We start from the raw sequence: 21,634 nt of genomic DNA, 5'->3' as shown, positions 1-21,634 counted from the left end.
GTTTATCCAGCCAGACTTTGTGCCAGGAGGGGCACAGGATCACCAGGATATAAAGCTCTTTGTCCCTTTAGGAAATACCTGTAAATGTTATTTCATTCAGGGAATTTCCTCTCTTCACACAGAATGAAAAGGCACCCACAGAACAAAACCAGATTCGGGGACTTTAAATAATTTAAATTTCTCTGAGCACCCAGCCCAAGCAATTCCTGCTCAAAGTCATCACCAGCCCCTGAGACAGTGAGGGAATTTCCTCCTCTTTGAGCAAACCTAAATATTATTTCACACACATCTGAGCTCTGAGTGATGAGAACTGACAGGCTCTGCCTGAGAACTTTATTGAAGCAAAATTTCCAGTTATTGGCAGAGCTCACAGAGTTGCCAGCCCATGATTTAAGTTTTAATGTCAGCACAGCAGCACTGACCAGCCCGCAGCATAAACCCACGCTCTGGACAAGCTGGAAGGACAATTGCTCCTGTTTATTAACAATCAGAGCTTCCAGGAGCCAGAAGGATTCAGTTTTTACTGTGCTGAGTGGAAGTGTCATTGTTTTTTATTAATTAATTTGGCAGTTTAATTAGAGTGGCCTGCTGAAACATTAAAAAAAAAAATAATCCAGGAAATGCCTGGACCAGCTTTAATAAAAGCAGAACCTGATTTATCTTCCCCTGATCAGCCCACACCATCACAGAGGAATTTTTTAATGCCTTTTCATTACCCAGAGTGGATCTGCTCCCTCTGAGCTGAGCTTTTTGCATCGTGGATTCTGCTCACAGAGGGGAGAACACTTTGCAGATGTTGCTTTTAATTCAGGGCAGCAGGAACATGTCCTTTACCTGTAAGGAAGAGCTGCTGTCCCCCAGGAGCCACAGGAATTAAATGTTACCTGAAACAACACTGCCCTGCAGCATTTATTCCAGCACAACTGCTGTTTTCCACTAACAAGGCTTTAAGAGAGAAATTCCTGTGCACGAGGGCATGAAATTGTCACTGAGCTTGTGCTCAGAGCCCACAATGGCTGGAGAGAGAATTTCCAGGAGAACCTCTAGAAATTGATAAACTGGGCTTGTTCTCAGAGCCCACACTGGCTGAAAATTTCCATGAGAACGTCTAGAAATTGATAACTGAGCTTGTTCTCACAACCCACACTGGCTGGAGAGACATTTGCCATGAGAACCTCCAGCAATTGATAAACTCAGCTTGTTCTCAGAAGCCACACTGGCTGGAGAGACAGTTTCCATGAGAACCTTTACAAATTCCTTCACAAATTGTTAAACTGAGCTTGTTCTCACAACCCACATTGGCTGTAGAGAAAATTTCCATGAGGACCTCTAGAAATTCATAAACTGAGCTCACCCTGTCTGGAGAGACAATTTTCAGAGGAACCTCTAGAAACTGATAAGCTGAGCTGTTCTCAGAGCTTACCCTGGCTGGAGACACAATTTCTAGAACTTCTAGAAATTGATAAGCTGAGCTGTTCTCAGAGCCCACATTGAGCAGAGACACAATTTCCATGAGAACCTCTAGAAATTGATAAACTGAGCTTGTTCTCACAACCCACACTGATTGGAGAGAGAATTTCCAGGAGAACCTCTAGAAATTGATAAACTGAGCTTGTTCTCAGAGCCCACACTGGCTAGAGACAAAATTTCCATGAGAGCCTCTAGAAACTGATAACTGAGCTTGTTCTCAGAGCTTACAATGACTGGAGACACAATTTCCATGAGAATCTCTAGAAACTGATAAACTGAGCTTGCTCTCAGAACCCACACTGAGTGTAAAGAAAATTTCCATGAGAACCTCTAGAATTTGATAACTGAGCTTGTTCTCAGAGCCCACACTGAGTGGAGAGAGGATTTCCAGAGGAACCTCTAGAATTTGATAAACTGAGCTGGTTCTCAGAGCCCACACTGGTTAGAGAGAAAATTTCCATGAGAACCTCTAGAAACTGATAAACTGAGCTTGTTCTCAGAGCCCACACTGGCTGGAGACACAATTTCCAGAGGAACCTCTATAAATTGATAATCCAAGCAGCTCTGACCCTCAGATGTTCCCTTGCGTGTCCCAACCAGCAGAGCAGCACCAAAGGCACCAAACCCTGCTCCCCACCCACCAAAAATCCCCTCAGCCCACAGAACATCACAGGTGGCTCCACTGAAAGCAAACTCAGGCAGGAGGAAGCAGGAGATGCTGCTTCAGACAGGGAAATAAATCCCTGGGCAGCAGCTCCAGCCCTCCTGGCTGCTCCTGCCCTGGGAATGAGCTGGAGCTGCTCCTGCTCCTCACTGAGATCACAACAAAAGCCACTTCTCTCCTCTCAAGCCTCCAGCCAACACACAAAACCGATTTTTTTTTGTCTTCTCTGATGTCCTTGTCTTGTCCAAGGCAGCATCCCCTTGAAGAACAATCATTTACCATGGCCATGTTCAAAAGCTCAGCTCTGCTGTTCCAAAGCCCCAGGACAGGCAGCATTGGCAGGAATCCCTGCTTGGTAACTGTTCTCCTGCCCTCCTCCCTAAATCTGAGGGATTTAAACCAGGGAAAATGCAAACAGAACAAGGAATCACTCCCCACCAAACAGCAATTCTGACATTGCTGATCTTCAGGGCAGCAACACAAAAACCCACAAACTAACAAGGCAAGGAAGCAGCAAACTCCACTCCTTGTTTTTATGGAGGTGAGGGCAGTAATAACAGCAGGAATAATCATATTCCATTCCTTCTGTACCTCCAGCCAAATGGATTATTGAGTGATTATCCCCTTAACATGCTCGGAGCCAGTGCTGATTGTGTGAGATCTGCAGTGTGGTTTTCATTGGCTTAATTTTGCTCCTGCAGCGAGGAACCAAATGAAGCCAGCGCCAGAAATGCCGCTTGATAAGCTTGCCCTTGCAAAAAAAATCAATATATCCAAACAAATCAAGCCAGAAATCCTCTGCTCTCTTTGCATCCCTCGTGCTCTGCTTCAGGTGTGCCACAAACGCTGCAAGTCTTCCTGGTTTGCTGTCAATTTGCAGCAGGAAAAATCAGTTTTGGGAGAGGTGATGGCAGTGAGAAGCACCTTCCATAGGTGAGAAATCCCACCTGCCAAAAGGCTCAGCCTGCATGGGACAGAATTCCAGAATCCCAGAATCAGGGAAGTTGGAAAAGCCCTCCAGGACAATCCAAGCTGTGCCCAAATCCCCACTTTGTCCCCAAGTGCCACATCCAGCGCTTCCCTGGCCACCTCCAAACCTCCCTGGGCAATGCCTGACCATCCTTTCCATGGAGAAACTCTCCCTAAAATCCAATTTAAACCTCTCCTATTCATCCTGAGGCCGTTCCCTCTCCTCCTGTCTCATTCCCTGGGAGCAGAGCCCAACCTGGGGCTGTCCCCTCCTGTCAGGAGCTGTGCAGAGCCACAAGGTCCCTCCTGTTGGGAAGGATGAAAGTTTGGCAAGAAAGTCTCACAGACGTGTGTGCTTGGCAGAAAGATTTTTAAATGTAGAGTTTGATGAAGGAATAGAGATGGAAGGAAGTTTTGATAGAGAAGAAAAGAATTGCTGAGCCAGTCTTACTGGATAACCAAGGAGGCAGAGGGTGTGTTAGTGAGAAGGGGTTTTTATGGATAAACCCACCCCAAACAAGATGATTTTTTTACCAAGCAGAAAGAGAGCACAGGCAAACAAGCCTGCCAATCTTGCAAGTAGAAAAAAGGTCTCCGAATTTTCCACTGCAAGAAAACTGAAAAACAACTTCTAGCTTAAACTGTAATGTACTGACTTTTAGTGACTGGAGAACAGGAACATGAATATGGCAATTACAGTAGTTATGATGGGCTATAGATAAAAGTTAAGGTATAGATTGGTTCTACTGTATTAAGATGTTCACCAAAGAAAAGTAAATAATGCATTGTAACCAAAAGAAAAGTAAATAATGCATTGTAACCAAAAGAAAAGTATAGAATGCACCGTAACCTAAACCAAAGGGTCTCCAGGCCTGCCTGCAGCTGGAGCTGACAGCTGTGGGCACAGCTCTGTCACCCACCACCCTGGACTGCTGTAACCTCTTGGATGGAATAAACTGCATTTTGGAGAGCAGCCTGGAGTCCCACATCCCTCATTTCAGCTCTTACACCCTACTAATCCTCTTTTTCTCCAAGCTGAGCCCCCTCAGCTCCAGCAGGAGTTTTCCAGCCTTCCCTGGATCTCTGCAGCCCCTCTGGACCCACAGCACCCATGGCAAAGTGCCCCTGTCCCCAATCTCTGACAGGAGCTGAGCCCATTCAGAGCCCCCCTGGCTGCTCTGCTCGGCACCATCCAGCCACACCTGAACATTTCTTTTCCCCCCAAACCCCAACACCCCCCCAGGCCCGTTCCAAGCCCCCCTCAGCTCCATCTGTTGCACATTTTGCCATCCCTTGGACGCAGCAGGGCCGTGCTGACGCACTTGGGGAGTGCAGGTGCCATAATTAAAGCCCAGCCCATTATTTTTCTGGTAGGATGCCCACCATCAGCTCAGGCTGCAATCAAAACAGTTATTGCAGCTGGCAATCCAGCAGCCTTTAAAGCATAAATGCTGGAGAAGTGTCTCAGAACATCTAATGAAAATGCACTGGATTGTGTCATTTAACCCAGCATTAAATTACAGCACCCCAGAGCTCGGTGAGCTTTTTCCTGCCTGTCATTTCAAGGCACCTATTAGGGAAAATTTCCCCATCAAATGAGGCACAATGCTCGCTGTGTGCAGGGTGAGTGACAGCAGCCTGGCACCCCTGCACCACCCTGGGGTGATGATCCTTGCAGGGCAGGTGGGAGGGAGGGGATGCTGCCCCTCTGCACAGCCCTGGGGCACATCTGGAGGGCTTGTGCACATCTGGATCCTCCAGGAGCTCCTGGAGTGCTGCAGAGCTGAGAAAGTGTCAGAACCCAGAACCCAGGGGGCTCAGAGACCCTGGCACAGAGCCCAGAACACCTGTGGGTTTGATTATGACCCCTGGAGCAAATTACCAACCTTATATGAAGATCTGCAAGCCACAACACTTTAGGTAGAATATTAGTGAAGTTATGACAGGGTGGACAAGTAGATTTTGGGGTTTTTGATATGGAGGCAAGATGGAGGGAACTGGGCATGTCCAGCCTTTCTCCTCCTTCTTCTTGGCCTCCATCTTCTGCTGTGATGGTGGCACTTTTAGATTGGTTTAGGGTAGAAGCTCACTGTCTAACATAGGTGATAGGCATTGGAAAGTAATTGTAAACATTACAGTTTTTAGTATGAAAAGATAACAACACTGTCCTGGAGGCAGGCAGAGTGCTTTTGACTGTCCTGCTGGATGGACCTCGGCAGCCCAGAAAAAAGAATTTTATAGATAAGAAACAATAAACAACCTTGAGACTGAGAACTGAATATCTCCAACTCATTCTTCAAGTGCCAGGCTGGGAAAAGAGACGTTTAACAATCTCGGGGGCAAGATGGAGGAATCTGGGCTTGTCCAGCCTTTCTCGTCCTTCTTCTTGGCCTCCATCTCCTGCTGTGATGGTGGCACTTTTAGATTCATTTAGAGTAGAAGCTCAGTGTCTAACATAGGTGATAGGTATTGGGAAGTAATTGTAAATATTGTACAGGTAGTTTTTAGTGTAAAGACATAACACTGCCCTGGGGGCAGGCAGAGTGCCTGGAACTGTCCTGCTGGACAGACCTCAGCAGGGCAGGAGAAAGAATTTTATAGATATGACACAATAAACAACCTTGAGACCGAGAAATGAAGATCTCCAACTCATTCTTCAAGCACTCGTGTGGGAAAAGAGACTTTTAACAAAGAAAGACCCCAAGAAGGAAGGGCCTGGAGCAGGAAAGGTTGGGCTGAGGAGGTGCTGAGAGCATCCCTCAGCCCAAGTGCTGCTGCCTCAGCCTCCCTCACACCTCTCATCCCCTCTCCTTGCTGCAGAATTTCCCATTGCCAGTGGCTGTGGATAAAAGCCACCCCTCAGCAGCCAGCTCTGTCTCTCTCTCCTGGCATTTACTCAGGCTTGGCTGGGGCAGGAATTTCCCCCCTCAGCGGCTCTGTTAGATTTTTTTTTCCCCCTGTATTTATTAAAGAAAAACACAATTACAGCGAGATGTCAGCTTTTTTCCAGAGCCCATGGACACGAAGGCTCTCATTAATCATCAATAAAACAAGCAGAGCATGATCTGAGAGCACTCCCAGCTCCCAAATGCTGCAGACACTTAAAAGGCAGCTCTGTCCTCCAGGCACAGCTCACTGGTGTCACTGAGATAGTTGTCCTTTCATTTGCAGCCCTGCAAGGCTGAAATGATGCTCTGGACCAAAAAAAAAAAAAATCAACTCTCAAGCAACTTAAAAGGATCCTGCAGTGACACAAGAACAGCTCCCAGTTGGATTTAGCCAAGCTGGTGGAGGGATTTGTGCTCAGAACCCAACTGCTGCTGTTTGGGAGTCGGGCACAGAACAAACACCTGCACAGGAGTGCTTGGATCTGCTCACATTTCCCTCACATTTCACTCACATTTCCCTCACATGGCAAATTCTCTCCCATCCCAGCTGCTGGAGAACTGATTCCAAAACAGTACAATCCACTGGTTCTGACATTCACTACTTTTATTTTTCTTCCCATGACAGTACACAAGCAAAGGGCAACAAAACCTCATTTTTTTTCTGTTCCTTAACATCTCCCAGTGCCATAACACTACCAATTTTCCCAGGAATTTTATCCAGCACAGCTCTCAGTCTCAGGAACAAGCTGCATTTTCCCTCCTTTTCCCAAGCCAAGCACAATCCATCAAGGCCCAGGAGCCCTTTGCTTACCCCTGACACTGACAAAGCTTCATTAACCAACACGGGCTCAGGGGACACTGACAGAGCTCATAAATCCCAGCCTGGATGGATTTCTCCACTTGTTTAAAGCAGGGTTTGGGTCAATTCCCACTAGAAAAGTGTTATTTATAGAGCCCAGAGCTAGCTCAGATATATGAGGCCTTCATGGCTCAGGCTGGGGACAGGTAGTGAGCATCAAATTTCAATAAATTTGATTTTCCATGCAGTGCAATGGACTGGAAAGAGCATGGAGTTGGATGTGATTTATTCTTTCTCTCACATCCCTTCCATGCTGGTTTTTTCCAAGATTTCCTGGGATTTGCAGTGGGATTTTGTCCCAGCCCTGGGAGGAGCTTTAATTCCCTTCCCACCCAAACCCTTCCACAAATTCCATGAAATCCAACTGTGGCACCTCCGTTCTCAGCCTCATTATGACAAACCAAGAGGAAGAAAAACACAAATTCACAGGAAAAGTTCATCAAATCTCAGTCACCCCCCTGGCAAATCCGAGCTGACATTCTGAGTAAACAAAGGCAAGTTTGGATACAGCCCAAGCACGGCTCAGCAGCTTCAATTCAGAACTTGGCAGATTGGGGTTATTTCTGTCTTTCTTCAAAAAAAAAAAAAAAAAAAAAGGAAAAAAAATAAAGCAAAAAGGAAAAAGTCACCAGGGGTGTGAAATGGAGTAAATGGGGAAAAGAGGTTCTTGGAACGCCCTGGAAATCACAGGGGGTGTTTATTTTGTTTCTAGGTTTGTTTATTGCTGAACACAGGGCGAGTGGGGAGCAAGGAGCAAGCGTGGCCACAGTGGAGGTGTTGGGAAGAGCCAGGGCTCCAGCAGCCCTGCAGAGCAGGAATTCAGAGTTCCACAGCCTGCAGAAAGGCACAAATGTCTGACACAGCTTGGAAGGCAAGGAAGGCAGGATGGAGAGGCTGTCAGGCCAGCAGCTCGCTGTGATTCTGGGATGATGTCATTTTACAGCTGGGAAAGCTGATAAGGGATTTGCCCAGGGAGCAGAGCAGCTCCGGGGCTCTGGGCAGGGTTGAGCCCTGCTCCTGGCGGGGATCCCAGCCCAGCCAGGGCTCTGCCTGTGCCCCACAGCCTCTGCTGCACTGCCCTCCCCGTGCTGGCACTAAACCACACAGAGGGCAGTGCCACCGCCCTGCGCACGGGCGCAAAGGGACATTGGTTTTGAATCATTTTAACCAAACCATTATTTGGGTAAAATTATTATTAAAGAATTAAAGAAAATAATAACAATAGCAATAGCAATAACAATAATAATGATAATAATTACATCACATTCATTAGTGTTTAAGGAATATTTTATATAATAATATATAATAGATATTATCATATATAATATATAATACATAATATAATATCTAATATATATATTAGATATTATATTATATTATATTATATTATATTATATATATAATATATAATATGATATGTAATATATAATATAATGATATATTACATATCATCTATTATAATATATATTAATATATAGTAATATGTAATGTATTATTATATAATAATATAATAATTATTATTTAAGGAACATATTCATTCTTATTTAAGGATGATGATGATGATGATTATTATTATTATTATTATTATTATTATTATAGGAACACATTCATTATTATCTAGGGAATATTTTTATATAATAATATATTACACAATATATATTATACAATATATATTGTATATTATATATATTATATATTATATATTATATATTAATACATAATAATATGTAATGTATCATTATATAATAATATAATAATTATTATTTAAGGAACATATTATTAAAGAATATTTTATATAATAATATATATTATTATATAGAATATAGAATATAGAATAATATAGAATAACACATAATGTATTATTATATAGTAATATAATTATTATTATTTAAGGAACATATTCATTATTATTTAAGGAGGAGAAGGAGGAGGAGGAGGAGGAGGAGGAGGAGGATAATGATGATGATGATGATGATGATTATTATTATTATTATTATTATTATTAATCAAATAACATCTCCCTGTGTGCCTCACCTCAGAGGTGTGAGCACCTCCTTTAACCCCTAAACCAGCACAAAACCTCTCCATCCCCACCTCTGCAGAGGCTGCCAAAATATCCCTGCCAAGGCTCCTCCTGAGCCTCCAACATTCCCCACAGTGCCAGGGAAAAAAGCTCCCACTCTGATTGAATCAGCCGCTTTTATCACTCCTCCTGATGCACCCTCGGCTAATAAATATGGAAAAACTGCACTGAAATTGCAGAGCCCTGCTGCAGTTGCATTAACTCCATTACCTCTCCCAGACTTTCAGCTCCAGTTTCATCAATTATCCTGCAGACAGAGTTTAAACACTCAGCACTTCCTCACAACAAAACAGGGACACTGCTGAAGGGTCCTGGAGCTGCTGGAGCAGCTCAAACACTGCTCTTCCCAGAGAGAAAAAACACAAATTAGGTGGATTTTATCCCACACAGCAGAGAACATAAATTTAAGTGGGGTTTTGTTGTGTTTCTTTTCCCATGGAGTTAATGCGAAGTGACAAAAGGCTGTGCTGAGGGGGAGAGGGAGGTGGGGCTGGGATGTTTGCTAAAGGTGACAAAGGATTTAGCTGGCCCTCTGCTTTATTTATCCTTCTCCTTAGCAAAAAGAACTGTAGTCACCTTGGAGACATGAGGCAGTGACAAAGGAATATTGCACTGGGCCAGAGGTGACTCAACACAAACTCCAAACACGAGCTCTGTGCATTCCCAGCTGACAAATGCTGGTTTTCCAGGAATTTCCTTACCAGGACTGAACTCCTGGATTTTTTCCTTTACCAGAACTGAACCTCGGGATTTTTTCTTTACCAGGACAGAACCCCAGGATTTTTTTCTTTACCAGGACTGAACTCCAGGTTTTCCTTTACCAGAACTGAACCTCAGGATTTTTTCTTTACCAGGACAGAACCCCAGGATTTTTTTCTTTACCAGGACTGAACTCCTGGATTTTTTCCTTTACCAGAACTGAACCTCGGGATTTTTTCTTTACCAGGACAGAACCCCAGGATTTTTTTCTTTACCAGGACTGAACTCCAGGTTTTCCTTTACCAGAATTGAACCTCGGGATTTTTTCTTTACCAGGACAGAACCCCAGGATTTTTTTCTTTACCAGGACTGAACTCCAGGTTTTCCTTTACCAGAATTGAACCTCAGGATTTTTTCTTTACCAGGACAGAACCCCAGGATTTTTTTCTTTACCAGGACTGAACTCCAGGTTTTCCTTTACCAGAATTGAACCTCAGGATTTTTTCTTTACTAGGACAGAACCCCAGGATTTTTTCTTTACCAGAATTGAACCTGAGGATTTTTTCTTTACCAGGACAGAATCTCAGGATTTTTTTTCTTTACCAGAATTGAACCCCAGGATTTGTTTCTTTACCAGGACAGAACTCCATGATTTTTTTCTATACCAGGACAGAATTCCAGGATTTTTTTTTCTTTACCAAGATTGAACTCCAGGATTTTTTTCTTTACCAGAACTGAACCCCAGGATTTTTCCTTTACCAGAATTGAACCCCAGGATTTTTTCTTTATCAGGACTGACCCCCAAGATGTCATTTCACCCCAAATTTGCATCTCTGCAAGCCACAGGAACACTGGGGGAACTCTCTCCTCCCTTTGTCCATTCCTCTCCTCCTTTTTCGTCCCTTCCTTTCCTCCTCCCTTTTTTGCCCCTTCCTCTCCTCCTCCTTTTGCTGTTTTTAAGATCAAAAGCTTTGTGCTCGTGATTGGTAATTAAGTACAAGTCACCCAGGCTGCTTTTTCAAAGAGTAATTAAAAGGTTATCAAGAGAAACATGCAAGGTGCAGGTAATTCCTGCTGCAGCTGTAATTAGGTCAGGCTGGAGATAACTCTGCTCTTATCACAAAGATCACATCATTTCCAGGGTTCAAACCAAATCCTTCAACTTTCACTCAATTAAATATGGCCCAAGACGTGGTTCTGAACTGCTCACACAGCAGATTGATGGCAATCCTTCTCCTCCCTCTTCAGCCACTTGTCAGGGAAGAGGGATGAGGATCTGGGAGCAGCTTGAGGAGGCACTGGGAGAAGTGGGACGTGAGCTGCAAGGGAAGCAGGGCCCCGTGCCAGCAGCAGGGTTTGCACAGAACCCTGCTGGGGAGGATGAAAGTTTGACAAGAAGGTCTCACAGATATGTGTGCTTGGCAGAAGGATTTTTTTTTAAATGTAGAATCTGAAGAAGGAATAGAGATGGAAGCAAGTTTTGATATAGAAGAAATTAATTGCTGAGCCATTACTGGATAACCAAGGAGGCAGAGGGTGTGTTAGTGAGAAGGGGTTTTTATGGAGAAACCCACCCCAAACAAGAAGATGTTTTTACCAAGCAGAAAGAGAGCACAGGCAAACGAGCCTGCTGATGTGGCAAGTAGAAAAAAGGTCTCAGAATCTTCCACTGCAAGAAAACTAAAAAAACAACTTCTAGCTTAAACTGTAATGTACTGACTTTTAGTGACTGGAGAACAGGAACATGAATATGGCAATTACAGTAGTTATGATGGGCTATAGATAAAAGTTAAGGTATAGATTGGTTCTGCTGTATTGAGATGCTCAACAAAGAAAAGTACAGAATGCATTGTGACCAAAAGAAAAGTATAGAATGCATTGTGACCAAAACCAGGGGGTCTCCAGGCCTGCCTGCAGCTGGAGCTGACAGCTGTGGGCACAGCTCTGTCACCCACAACCCTGGACTGCTGTTATTTATTTCTTGGATACAATAAACTGCATTTTGAAGAGACTCCTGGAGTCCCACATCCCTCACTCAGGCTCTTACTGAACCCCATTACAGTTATGACTGCAAATGTTCCCCCAGACCCTGCACACTCTGCAGGAACAGGAATTTCTGCAGGTTCCTCCCAGATGTGTCAATAAATTGGAATTTGTTGTTCCTCCCAGCGATGCCTGTGGAAATGTGGGCTCTGCAAGGCTCTGGGAGTTTTTTCCTCTGCATGCACAGCCTCAAACAAACATTTTTCTCAAGCAAATAAACCCAGCATCACTGAAATGTTTTGTTTGAACAGGGAAGAGACCAGAGGATGACAGAATTCCCTGCCCAAAACAGGTGGGAAGGGAAGCCCAGGGGTTGGAAGAGCCTGAGAAACCCCAGCATTGCTCAGCACATTTACAAATGAGGAATCTCTGCTGGTAGAAACATCCCATTCTGTCCCCTTGGGCTTTTCTGAACATCTCTGGAAGGAAAAAAAAGAAAAAAAAAAATCTGATTTTCTAAGCTGACCACTTCCATTTGGAGTGTAAATTCAGCAGGTCTCACTGGGAAAACAGAATTAGGGAGCTACAACGACCGACTCACAGGGAGACTGGAAATGTGTTTTCCTTGGATCTGAGTACAAGCCCAAAGCTTCAAATCAGGGAATTTGCAAGTGATTTATGATTCTCACATTAAAGGGGTGCTGCAAATTACGGGCAGATGAAACAGCTGGGGGAAGCCACGTGGTTCTGTGGTTGCCCACTCTGGGGATGTCACAGAACAAGAGCCTGACACAAGGAGGTGCAGAGCCTCTCCCAAATCCCACAGCAATCTCAGAGCCACAAACAACCCCAAGAATTCAAATTGCAGTCAGGTCTGCGCTGAGTTTCTGAGCCCAGCACAGTGGGAAGGCAATCAGGAAGGGAACCTGATTGGAGCGACCTGGGAACAATGCCACAATCACAGGGCACAAAGGGAACTGGGCAAAGAATGTTCTGGAATAACCGCAGGGCTCCACAGCATCCCACAGCAGCTGGGAACTTGGGGGAAGAGGATTTGGGAAGAATCTGGTCTGGGGTAATGAGCTCAAGAGAAGGGGAAGTCCTGGATAGGAAGCAAATATTGATGTCCCTCATCAAGGAAGAGAAAACTGTGCAGCCACCAAATATAATTATTATAATTATATTGTTATAATATTGTATATTATGTTATAAATATAACTATATGCATTATATATATTATATATATTACATATTATATTATATAATATATATTATACTATATATTTTATATAATATATTTTATATTATATATCTTATATAATATATTCTATATTGTATATTTTATATTGTATATTCTATATTCTATATATTATATGTAACATTATAATATATAATGTTATAATACAGATAACATTTTATATTATATTAGAACAATATATATAATATATATAACAATATATATTATATACATATTATATATTATGTAACAATGTAACATTATATATTATAGATAACATTATAAATTATATTACTATATATATTATATATCATGATTAATTATAATTATATTATGAATATAAGAATTATAATGATACAATTACAATCTACAGCTCTCAGGTTTCACAGAAAATTCCCCCACAGTGGTTCCTGCTGAAAGCCAGGAGCTGGGAAAATTCCAGTGGACAAGGAGGAAAGTTCCAACTGAAAAAAGGGAAGTTTAAGTTATAAATAAGGAAAAAATCCTGCCCTGTGAGGGTTGAGAGGCCCTGGCACAGGTTGCCCAAGAAGCTGTGGCTGCCCCTGGATCCCTGAAATGTCCAAAGCCAGGCTGGACAGCCTGGGACAGTGGAAGGTCCCTGCCCAATGGCACAGGATGGAATGAGATGGAATTGAAGTTCCCTTCCAACCCAACCCACTGCAGGATTCTAAAAACCAAATTATTCCAGAGAAGCTGAAATAGCAAAGATTTGGAAACAGGCTCTGATTTTAGCAAACAAAGCAAAGTCATGGCACTGAGAGATGACAACAGCCCTGGATGTCTAAATTAAGGCACTGAAAGCCATTTAATATTCACGTCCTCGTCACAAACACGCAAGGCAAATTCCCTAATATCCAGTAAAGCTGTTTATTAGCAAATGCCTCATTGGATTAGGGCTGCTCTTATTCTATTAGGGAACCTTCACACCACATTAAATTGCAAGACAAGAGGGTGTTTGCCAGCACATGATGAACACAACATTAACCCCTTCCCAGGAAATCCTGGAATGGTCTGGGTTGGGAAGGACCACAAATGAATGGGGGATGCTCAAAAATAGAAGTTTGGGAGGGGAAAGCAGCAAAGAAATCGAGTTGTCCCTTCTTTTCCCCTTGCTCACAGCTCATTTTGGGTGAGCTGTGATGAGTGACACGTGGCCATCCATCTTCAGGGCTGCACCTCAGTGATGAATGGAGAACATGTGGAGAGCAGGCAGGAAAAAACGCAAAATTGATGGCCATGAGAAAGAGAAAAAAGAGAGAAAGAGGGAGAAAAAAGTAACCCAGTGTTAGGGAACAGTTAAGAGTTTAATGAGGTGAGATTGATGCAGTAATAAAAATAACACCTGGGGTCTCCTGAGGTGGAAGGGTCCCACAAGGATGAGGGGACACCCCAACAATCCCCCCCTGTGCATCAGAGCATTGTCCAAACACTGAAATTGCTGAACAAGGAGATGAGACATGAAACAGCCCAAAGGAGCCAGCTCCAGGTTTGGAAATTACTAATTACTAATTATTAATTAATTATTAATTAGAACTAAACTAATTAGAAATTATTAATTACTAATCCAGAAATGTCCAAGGGAAGAAAGCAAATGTCCAAGGGAAGAAATCAAGTATCCACCATGCAGGAGTTCATCCTTCACTTTGCTGATCCCTCTCCAAGTGCTTTCAGACCTTTAGAAATCCCCCTCTTTATTTGCCCCCTTTATTCCTAATTCCTAATTATTAATTAGAAATTATTAATTACTAATCCAGAAATGCCCATGGGAAAAAAAGCGAATGTCCAAGGGAAGAAAACAAATGTCCACCATGCAAGAGCTCATCTTTGCCCTCTCTAAGTGCTTTCAAACCTTTAGAAATCCCTCTCTTTATTTGCCCCCTTTATTCCTAATTCCTAATTATTAATTAGAACTAAAACAAATTAGAAATTATTAATTACTAATCCAGAAATGTACAAGGGAAGAAAGTAAATGCCCACCATGCAAGAGTTCTGTCACTTTGCTGAGCCCTCTCTAAGTGCTTTTAGACCTTTAGAAATCCCCTTAATTTGCCCCCTTTATTCCCCTTTCCTGCCCTAAATACACTCCATTTCCTGAGCTCAGAGCTGGAACATTCCCAGGTGGATTTTGCTGCTGGTTCCACCCCCAGCTCACGTTCACCTGCCCAAACTCACCTGAATTTCACCAGGGAGGCAGAGGGGGAACATTTTCTGCCTCCTCACCCTCCCTTAGTGCAGATTCCCAGCTCACACTTGGGAGGTTCCTTTCTCCTACTTTTATTTACAACCAGAATATTCCAGTGAGGATCTCAGAGCAGCATTAACTTCTCACCACACAAAGTTTCCTGAGCTGGATTTTACCCCCAAATTTTCCACCTTTCCATTATCCCCAAAGCAAAGCACTGAACCTCCTGATTAAACCACCCAGGTCCCATAATTAAAGTGATTCTCAAGCACAGTTGCCAAATGAGGAGATGATTTATTTGCATAACTGAAATAATCTACATAAAGAGCTGATTTCCACCAGGGTGCAGCTCAGATGTTCCACTCGGGTCAGACAAGACACTGAGGTCAATGGATTTGTCCTGAACTCGAGGGCTTTGAAGGAAAATCCATTTCCAGGGCTGCAGAATCCTGCATTCAGAATTCCAGGGATTCAGAGCCTGGATGCTGCCACAGCAACACAGCAAAATCAGCCTCCCACAAAACTTTCTTTTACACTGGGAGCCTCACTGGAGAAACCACGGGGAGTTTTCCTAAAGTGGATTTGTCTTTCCAAACCAGCTGTGGGAGGTAAAACCAGCACTGGGAAAGAAAAGAAACAATGGGAAGGATTCCACTCATTGATGAATGGAAAAAGAGATTTGATTTTACAAATAAACTTAAGGTTTGCTGAGAAATGGACACTGAAAGGTGAAAGAAACAACAGGCAAGAAAAACCCCTAAATTCTGTAAGAACTAAAAATTCAAAGGGAGGGTTGTACATTAGAGGGGAATCTTTGGGATCAGGTGTTGTGGGAAGTCTGAACCTCTCAAGTACGTCAGAAATGGGGAAAAACCCCTAAATTCCATCAGAATTAAATATTCAAAGGGAGGGTTGTACATTAGAGTTGAATCTTTGGGATCAGGAGTTCTGGGAAGTCTGAACCTCTCAAGTACCTCAGACATGGGGAAAGAGAGAAGGGAAATGCAGCTGGGAAATTGGGATAAAAAGGAGGCCACATCCTTTAAAAATTGGAGAGATCCCAGGGGAATGCCCCATGGCCTCTGCCTTTATTGGAATAAAGTTCCAGGACTCCTCTGTCTCCTTTTTGGCCATAAACCTCTGGTGTTGGTGGATTAATTCTCCTAGCACTACTAAACTGGATTATTGAACACTTCTTACCACAATGAGATCCAGCAATGGGAGGGAATGCAGCCCTGTCCTGCTGCTGGATGCACTGGGGGTTAAGGAACAGCCCAGATGTTTTGGGAAAACCCACAAAGGCTTTGGCAGAGCTGTCACTGAACCCCACAATCCATCCTCCCATCCAGGAGTCTCCTCTGGACTGAGGGAAGCTCTGTGCACATTAACTCTGCTTCCCTCCTGCTCCATTTCCTAATTAACTCCTCTGGATGTCTGGGACGAGCCTGGCTAAATCATTACTGTCAGGAGTTCAGAGAAACATTTCAAGCCTTATCAAGAGCTAAGAAATCAAAACAACTGTAAGAACTGCTCATGGGGAAACACTCCCAGTTTACTGCAGCATCAACAATCCAAGGGCAGATTTAATCCCAGTGGCAGGAAGGGGGGAAATGTTGATAAACATCACTGTAATGAACAACTGTACCTCGTTCTCAGATTGCCCTGCTCAGGCAGCCCATCGTAGATGGATAATACATCAAAATCTTCCTCTAATGCAAAGGACTGGAAAACGAGCTGTATCCTGTTCTGCTCCTCAGCAGTGATTGTCCACGTGCAGTTTGCATAATTGGGGTATCCATAGGGAAAGCCTGGGCTCTGTATTGTCCCGTTTGGGCCCTGCAATGTGTGACTGCAGTTCTGGGCTGCCAAGAGAAAAAAAAAAAAACACAAGAAGGCACAAAGTCAGAGGTGAGCATTGAATGTTGTCAGCATCCCAACAGAGCACACAGGGCTCTTCCCACTAGGAGAAATAGAGAAGAGGAAAATCTGAGGATGGAGTTTTGGCCTCCTCCCTGCAGGGATGTGGAGCCCAAACCCCCAGGCACACCCTGGGCTCTGCTCCCCACAGAGCACAGCTGTGAGCACAGCTGGATTATTCACAGCTGCAGCCTGGCCCTGGGGACAGCTCCTTCCTCAGGCACCCTTCCCCAGCCCAGCTCAACACGCAGAGCTCTCCCATCACACCCTGGGCATTTGGGATTGCACCCTGCCAGGTGCCAGGCCCTGCTGGGGCACAGCACAGGGACAGTGACAGAGCAGAGTGTCCCCTTCTCATCCAATTCCAGAGACAATGCCACAGCTGGTTCTCTCCTTCTCCCCCAATTCCAGGGACAATGCCAGAGCTGATTGTCCCCTTCTCTCCCAGTTCCAGGGACAATTCCAGAGCTGATTCTCTCCTTCTCCCCCATTTCCACCTGGCCACAGGCAGAAGAAGGGCTGAGTGTGCAGGCAGTGCCACATCCCTCCCTCACCCTGAGAAAGCAGAAGGGACCCCAAGGAATGCCAGGCTGAGCCACCAAGGTAGCCTCCAACCTGTGAAATCACCTGCATGGCCAAAGGTCAGCCACAAACCTGTCCTGACTCCAAAAAGAGCAGGACACAGTGCAAGGTTTGACCATCCTGTAAGGTGCCCTCCAGCCCTTCCTGGGAATGGCTCACTGGAACAAAAAACAGCAGCAGCAGCACTCACACCCCTGTCAGACCTGATGGGGGCACACAGGGCAGAAATCACTGGCCAGACCCTGCCTTGGGGGACTGCTGGTTCCTCTCAGGTTTGTGCTCCTCATTCTGCCTCAACACACAGGAAATCTTCAGTCAGTACCTCTGAGGAGCTGCTGCAAAGCTGCAGAGAACAAAACCCCCCTCATGTAACAGCAGTGAAACACCTCAAACCTCCCTGAAATCCATTTCCCTCCTGTAACAGCAGTGAAACACCTCAAACATCCTCCAATCCATTCCCCTCCTGTAACACCAGAGAAACACCTCAAACATCCTCCAATCCATTCCCCTCCTGTAACACCAGAGAAACACCTCAAACATCCTCCAATCCATTCCCCTCCTCTCACACCAGTGAAACACCTCAAACATCCTCCAATCCATTCCCCTCCTCTCACACCAGAGAAACACCTCAAACATCCTCCAATCCATTCCCCTCCTCTCACACCAGTGAAACACCTCAAACCTCCCTGAAATCCATTTCCCTCCTGTAACAGCAGTGAAACACCTCAAACATCCTCCAATCCATTCCCCTCCTGTAACACCAGAGAAACACCTCAAACATCCTCCAATCCATTCCCCTCCTCTCACACCAGTGAAACACCTCAAACCTCCCTGAAATCCATTTCCCTCCTGTAACAGCAGTGAAACACCTCAAACCTCCTCCAATCCATTCCCCTCCTGTAACACCAGAGAAACACCTCAAACATCCTCCAATCCATTCCTCCGGAGGCACAAAAAACTCGCTCCAAACTGCTCCAATCCTCATTGCTTTAGTGGACTAACTCCTCCACACAAAGCCAAATTCCAGACAGCTGAAGGGTCAATCCCATGGCCCAAAATCTGAGTTTCACCTTTATCCCCTGAGCTGCTGCTCCAGCTTTTCCCACCCATGCTGCATTGTTTACCCTGCTGATGGGGACAACAGAGGCTTTCAAGTCGAAATGCATTAGAGTAGAAATTACTTCTTTGATTTCTCCTTGCTTTTTTTTTTTCCTTCTTTTTTTCTCAAAGGCATTTGCACTTCTGAGTGCCAAGCAGCTACAGGTACAGAGCTGCAGAGTGGTGCTCATTAAAGGCAATTATAATTAGATTGACCTACTTTGGGTGCAAAAAACGCTCCTGTGGAACTTCTCCCTGCAAGACAGAGTTTTATGAATCTGAGACAGCCCATCCTATTTACTACCCAGGGAATCTTTTTGTAGCACGTTTATTGGATCAATGAGAGGCAGGACAGCCCCACAATCCACCAGGGATTAAAGTGAGGGAGGCACAGGATTCCTTGTCTGGAGTATTTTGCATTTCTGTAGCACCTGGCTTTTTGTCACTACACAAGAGACGAATCCGCCTCCCTCCTCCACTTGGGCTCCATTTCTTTTGGGGAGTTCACTGGAAAAGCTCAGTGTCAGAAAGCTGCACAGGAGTGGGAATATTCCTGTGATCACAGAGGAGTCAAATGAAGCCCAGTTTGGTTTAAGAACCAAAGATCCACGAGCTCTGTTCTCCAATTCAGTCGAATCCTTTCTCCAACCTCAGCCACGCTCAATAAGCAGCAGGGGGATATTGAACTGTCCCTCCTGCTCATTTTTATTTTAATCATAAGTTCATCAGAACAATTTAAGGCAAATGGGAAATTAAAGAGGCTGTATCTCTCAATTTCCTGATGGTGTAAAAGCTACCAAGGCTGCACAAAGCTCAGGAAATAAATTCAAGGTCACAGACACCATGTTCCAAACACTTCCAAGGTCATAGGGAAGCTCCAAAATCCACAAACTCAGCCCATCCTTCCCCAGCCAGTGCCTGTGCCACAAATGGACATAAATCTATCTGAAAGAACAAATAAATAATAGAAAAATAAGGCAGAGTTTTATGATGTATCCAATCAATCTACTGAAATATTTGCATGTTCACAACGTTGACCCAGAGGTGCTCTGGGCACAGATAAAAGAAAATTGCTTATTGCAAACAAAGCACAGCTTTGCAAAAGCTGCCAAACTGGGCAGTAATATATTCTGTAATAGCTGTAATAGCAGAGGACTTCATTTATATTGGACATTGCTGGAAAAAGTCATCAGGCAGGGAAAGAAATCCGGGAAGCTGAGGGAATTTATGTGTTCTATCATTTGCTTCCAGGTCTGAGTTAGTTCAGCTCATCCTTGACTGACAAAACCTTATCTGAAATTCAAAATTTCTCCTGTGAAGATTGCAGAAACAACTCCCTTTATCCCTTTGGCCCAGGAGTACAAACAAGCAGAAAGATATGAAAGGGCAGCGCCGGTGCCTGTGCTGTGCAAGTTCCAAGTGGATTTGGGGTTGACGGAGGACAAAATTCTCCCAAAATTTCTGGCACTTTCTTCCCATCCCAAAGTCCGACAGGAGGAACCTTCAATTCCTCCCCCAGAGATGGGAATGCTGCATCATCATCCCCCATAATCTGAGGGGTGTTCCTGGGGGTGTTCCAGCTCCTCATCCCTTCTCCATGGGCTGACATTCCAGAGGGTGGGACCCCCTGGGCTCATCACAGGGATGGGTTTGTGGGCATTTGTCCCATTTGGGAGGGAGGGAAACCAGAGCTGAGGCCAGGCTGGGCTCTGCCAGCACCTCCTCTCAATTCTGGAGAGCGCTTTGCTGGGAGTGGGGCCCTGAAATGAATCCCTCAGCTCTGCTTTGGGGCAGGAACTGCAGACAAGGACGAGAGGTCACTGAGGGCATCAGCAATGAGGGGATCATCATTTAGGGAATCATAATTTAAGGGATCATCGTTTAGGGGATCAACGTTTAGGGGGTCATCATTTAGGGCATCATCATTTAGGGCATTCTTATTTAGGGAATCTCCATTTAGGGGGTCATGATATAGGGCATCAACATTTAAGGCATCATCATTTAGGGGGATCACCATTTACAGAATCATCATTTAGAGAATCATCATTTAGGTGACCATCATTTCGGGCATTGGCATTTAGTAGATCAACATTTAGAGGATTATCATTTAGGGCATCATCATTTAGGGAATCATCATTGAGGGCATCATCATTTAGGGGATCATCATTGAGGGGATCATCATTTAGAACATCATTATTTAGGATATCATAATTTAGGGAATCATCATTTAAGCCATCATCATTTAGGGAATCATCACTGAGGGAATCATCATTTAGGGGATCATCATTTAAGGGCATCACCATTTAGGGGATCGCCATTTAGGGGATCATCATTTAGGGGATCATGATTTAGGGCATCATCATTTAGGAGATCATCATGTAGGGGATCACCACTTAGGTGATCATAATTTACAGCATCACCATTTAGGGAATCATCATTTAGAGAATCATCATTTAGAGGATCATCATTTAGGAGATCATCATTTAAGGAATCATTATTTAGGGGATCGCCATTTAGAGAATCATCATTTAGAGCATCATCATTTAGGAGATCATCTTTAGGGCATCATCATTTAGGGGATCATCGTTAAGGAGGTCACCATTCAGGATCATCACAGGATCATTTAGGCTGGAATGCACCTCCAAACCCATTGAATCCTTTAAGGAAACCCACAGCACTTTGCGTTTCTTTATCTGGGACACCACCACTGTAATTCACCGCTGGTGACTCCATTTCTCCATTTTTTCACACATTGGTTCAACCAAATCTCCACTTCCAAGAGTTCTTTTGTGCAACAGGCACTCTCTGAACAATCCCCAGACTAACTGGCTTCACCCTGGGCTCCTCACCAGGGAAATGATGGAATATTTACTCTGCACTACCCTCACAGAAGAACTGCAGTTTGTAACACAGAGTTTAATCCACATGGTAAAAAACTTAACGTGACCAGACACTGCAGTGAAAAATAAATATCAGCAGAGC

The 21,634-nt window shown here is 44.2% G+C and overlaps 1 protein-coding gene across 1 annotated transcript in view; it reads right to left on the bottom strand.

Annotated features, from left to right (window-relative positions):
• The window catches only part of CSMD2 (CUB and Sushi multiple domains 2), a 236,605-nt gene extending 215,650 nt beyond the window's left edge, over positions 1–20,955 (bottom strand). The window contains exons 1-2 of the mRNA XM_058819623.1: positions 20,667–20,955; positions 16,701–16,917 (exon numbers count right to left, since the gene is read on the bottom strand). Coding sequence (XP_058675606.1) covers positions 16,701–16,917; positions 20,667–20,955 — 506 coding nt within the window. The remainder of the gene's footprint in view (positions 1–16,700; positions 16,918–20,666) is intronic.
• Positions 20,956–21,634: the final 679 nt, after the last annotated feature.

Source organism: Ammospiza caudacuta, chromosome 25 (assembly GCF_027887145.1).
Source record: "Ammospiza caudacuta isolate bAmmCau1 chromosome 25, bAmmCau1.pri, whole genome shotgun sequence".
Lineage (NCBI taxonomy): Eukaryota > Metazoa > Chordata > Aves > Passeriformes > Passerellidae > Ammospiza > Ammospiza caudacuta.
This window is presented reverse-complemented; position numbering and strand designations above follow the sequence as displayed.